The sequence below is a fragment of the Prenolepis imparis genome, unplaced genomic scaffold, assembly GCF_030444845.1.
Source record: "Prenolepis imparis isolate NDT839.2.m4 unplaced genomic scaffold, iyPreImpa1.0 SCAF_14, whole genome shotgun sequence".
NCBI classification, from domain to species: domain Eukaryota; kingdom Metazoa; phylum Arthropoda; class Insecta; order Hymenoptera; family Formicidae; genus Prenolepis; species Prenolepis imparis.
Genome location: NW_028141172.1, coordinates 10,220,353 through 10,223,699, shown reverse-complemented (window position 1 = coordinate 10,223,699; position 3,347 = coordinate 10,220,353). Strand labels below are relative to the sequence as shown.

At 27.3% G+C, this 3,347-nt stretch overlaps 1 protein-coding gene across 1 annotated transcript; it reads right to left on the bottom strand.

Annotated features, from left to right (window-relative positions):
* Nucleotides 1-231: 231 nt before the first annotated feature.
* On the bottom strand, nucleotides 232-3,018 carry LOC145945129 (aminopeptidase Q-like). Its single transcript, XM_083053956.1, has 3 exons — nucleotides 2,813-3,018; nucleotides 364-818; nucleotides 232-287 (listed from the first exon to the last, which is right to left on the bottom strand). Exons 1-3 carry the CDS (start codon nucleotides 3,016-3,018, stop codon nucleotides 232-234), a joined length of 717 nt encoding a protein of 238 aa, XP_082910082.1.
* Nucleotides 3,019-3,347: the final 329 nt, after the last annotated feature.

Sequence of the window (3,347 nt, the reverse complement as noted above, 5' to 3'; positions counted from 1 at the left end):
TACGTCTATTACATGATATAAATATAAGTTATTCAGTAATTGTAATAAATATTATATATATACATGTGTTTCATCGCGTCATTCATTATAATTGCTTATAGGAATTACTTGATCATCGATAAAAGCACATACATCCGAATTATTTAAAATATACTACTCTTTAAATTGTTAAAATAAATAAATAATTAAACAAATACCGTTATGAGTCTGTGTATTTATATAATTAAGCCATCAGATGTAACAATAACAGTAGAAAAATGCATATCTTTGAATTAGAAATTTTAAATCTAAAAATATAATATTTTAATGATATATGTTTAAAATTATTTTTAGAATATATGTATTACTTGTAAATAATCAGACCACTGGTCCGCCAAATTTTGTTCTTGAAATTCGGAACGGCGACATAATCCACTTTTGAAAAGTTTTTCAGGATATTCCATTCGTTTTCTAAATGCAAAGTTATCTTTGTAACAACATTTAAACCGAGTTTTACGTAGGGTGCCAAAGATGGTCTGCACCACGTTCTGATGACAGTCTCTTTCGAATCTAAAACACGAATCGGATGCAGACCGTAAAATTCATATATTAAAATTGCTACGTCGTTTGGAGATATTTTAGATGTTTTTCGGAAATGAGAAAACATTATTGTGCCATTGGCTATAAAATCGTATTCTTGTATCGGCTTATTCGATAGAACTCTGTATCCTTTGTCATGTTCTACGGAAATTTTAAAGGTGGCAAATAATTCCGGGTCGTCGAAACATGGAAATAATTCTCGGGCTGTTCGCGGCTGGTTTAGTATCGCCATCATCCACCTATCACATTTTAATGACATGTTTTAGAGAATTACAACTTTTCAGCAATTACTGAATAATTATTAAAGAAGCATTGCAGAATGTACCTGCGCAATATATAAATAATGTTTAAAAAATATGATATTTATTGCCCATTATTTATCATTATATGTATATTATTACACGTACATATACACATACATACATAACAGGACAAATATACTATTATTTTTCTATTATACAGGGTGGTCCTAAAATACTAGGCCAAAATCAAGAGTTGCGTTGGGCTCGTCATAAGGATGAAAAATGTTCTTATGAACATTAGTCCAAAAACGACTTCTTCGAGAGTTACAACTCATGTAATTATTTAATTATTAATATCGGATTCAGAAATATGGAAAACCATGGAAAGAAATAACTTTATTTTTATTTACAGAAATTGTTGAAAATGTCTATCATTAACTGAAACAGACGTCTGCATTCGTCTAACCATTGAATTTTTGTTTTCGACTAATGCTTAGCGATCTCGGAAAGAGGGATCGAGATTGTTGTTCTTTAAATTCTAAAGTGTTGCCTTGTGCAAATCACTCGATTAATTTTATTGAACACCATAATTAATAAAAAAAGTACAAATTATAGTAAGGTACGATCAAAACTTTGAAAGTATTTATTCTTTAAAATTGATAATTAAATGAGTCGTAATTCCTGAAAGAATCATTTTTAGATTAATGTTTATAAGATTATTTTTCATTCTCATGACGAGCTCAATCCAATCCTTCATTTTGACCAAGTATTTCAGGACCATCTTGCATATATATGCATAAGATTGTTATTTTATATATATTGAATATTTTATATAGTATATAAAATATACAAATAGCAATATTAAATTATATAGTTTTGTACGCGTGCGTATGTATATGTAGAGATGTTCATTTTAAATTCATGCAATAATTGATATTTCTTAATATTACACTTATGTAATTCTTATTTAATGTTAATGTAATTGTGTGATGTGATTCTTAACTTAATGTTATTTATTTATATTAACATATATTTTCTATTATGTCTTTTGATTTATAATTTATTAAAAAATGCGACTAATGTAAATATTTATTTATAACGTTCGATATATTAATATTGTATGTATATTATGTAAAGTATAATCATACTCAGGTATAAAGAAATTTTACATGCAACATTGTCAACAACATATTTTTTCTAAACCATCTCAGAAGAAAAATTGAAACATATAGTATTTAATGCTAATATAAATAATTTGTAAAATATAATAATAAACGTATATAAATTTTAATAAATTTAACTTATAATATATAACTAAATATATGTATATAAAAAGGTAGACTTTGTATGTGTGTGTGCGTGTATGTGTTCTTCTTTAGTAAAACTTTTCTTTAATTATTTTTCTTCTAGTTATTTTAATGTAAGGGGAAGGAGAAGAAAATGGTAGGGAAAAAAAGAGAAAAGCTTTACTAAAAAAACAGACACACATACACACATACAAAGTCTGCTTTTTTTAGAGCCACTTGACGTACAAATTTGACTGAACAACCTCCCCGCGGTATACATCGGATAATGCGAACGCCGATGATATGTCAACTTTGAAGCTTCGTATCTTGGGAACGGCTTACGCAAAAGACCCACATAGGTAGTGTTTTGAAAACGTCTCGACAAAAGTTACAGGAATATGCAATAAAAAAAGTGGGTTTTATTTAAAAAAACATCGATGACCTTTATCTGACCTTCAATAAGTCAAATTCATATTTTCATCATCTGTCCCCCTTCAAGTCCTACAACTTTTGTCTGAAACATTTTTCCATATCTAAAGCCGTTTCCGAGATAAAGAGCCTGGGTCAGACTTTAAAGACACCTTGTATATACATATATATTATGTACTTATATGCACTTAATATAAATTTATATATTTATATTTTTATATTATTTATATACATTTAATTAATGCTAATTTTTAATATATTTTTATATTTACTCACTTTTCCTGTTTATGTTCGTACCAATAAGTTCGCAACAATTTTGAGGTATATCGTTCTAATATCATGTTTTCAAATTTTATATTTAAAATATAAAATCCATTTTCTAAGTTATTATCAGAATTGTCGAAAGGAAAAAAAGTAATTTTATTTGGTAATCTTTGTATATAAGTTGCTGTATAGATTTTTGAATTCCTAAGCAACATCATATTCACTTCCCGTACAGATATAAAAGTTGATACGTGAAAAGTTATGTTCCGTGTTGTACAAATAATGAAAACTGTAATATTGGACTCGTCCTTTAACATATATTTTGATTCCAGTTCAAACTTCAAATCATAATGGTGTGGTACCAGACAGTTTGATGAAAAAGCTACTGCCATTACAATGTTTATTAAAATATTTAATGACAGTTTTAGGAACTTCATGTCAGTTTTTGCTTCAAATATCTGCAAACACATATTTTTATTAAGATTGAAATAAGAAACAAAAATTGACAACAAGTAAATATAAGAAAAATACAAAACTGTCGACTTCT

Excerpts from the sequence above, each read along its gene's own strand:
- LOC145945129 (XM_083053956.1), bottom strand. The coding sequence starts at position 3,018 with ATGATGTTGCTTAGGAATTCAAAAATCTATACAGCAACTTATATACAA. Across the intron at positions 819-2,812 it reads TACGAACATAAACAGGAAAA|GTGGATGATGGCGATACTAA; the intron begins GTGAGTAAATAT and ends AAAATGTGATAG. Across the intron at positions 288-363 it reads CAAAATTTGGCGGACCAGTG|ATTTAAAATTTCTAATTCAA; the intron begins GTCTGATTATTT and ends TTATATTTTTAG.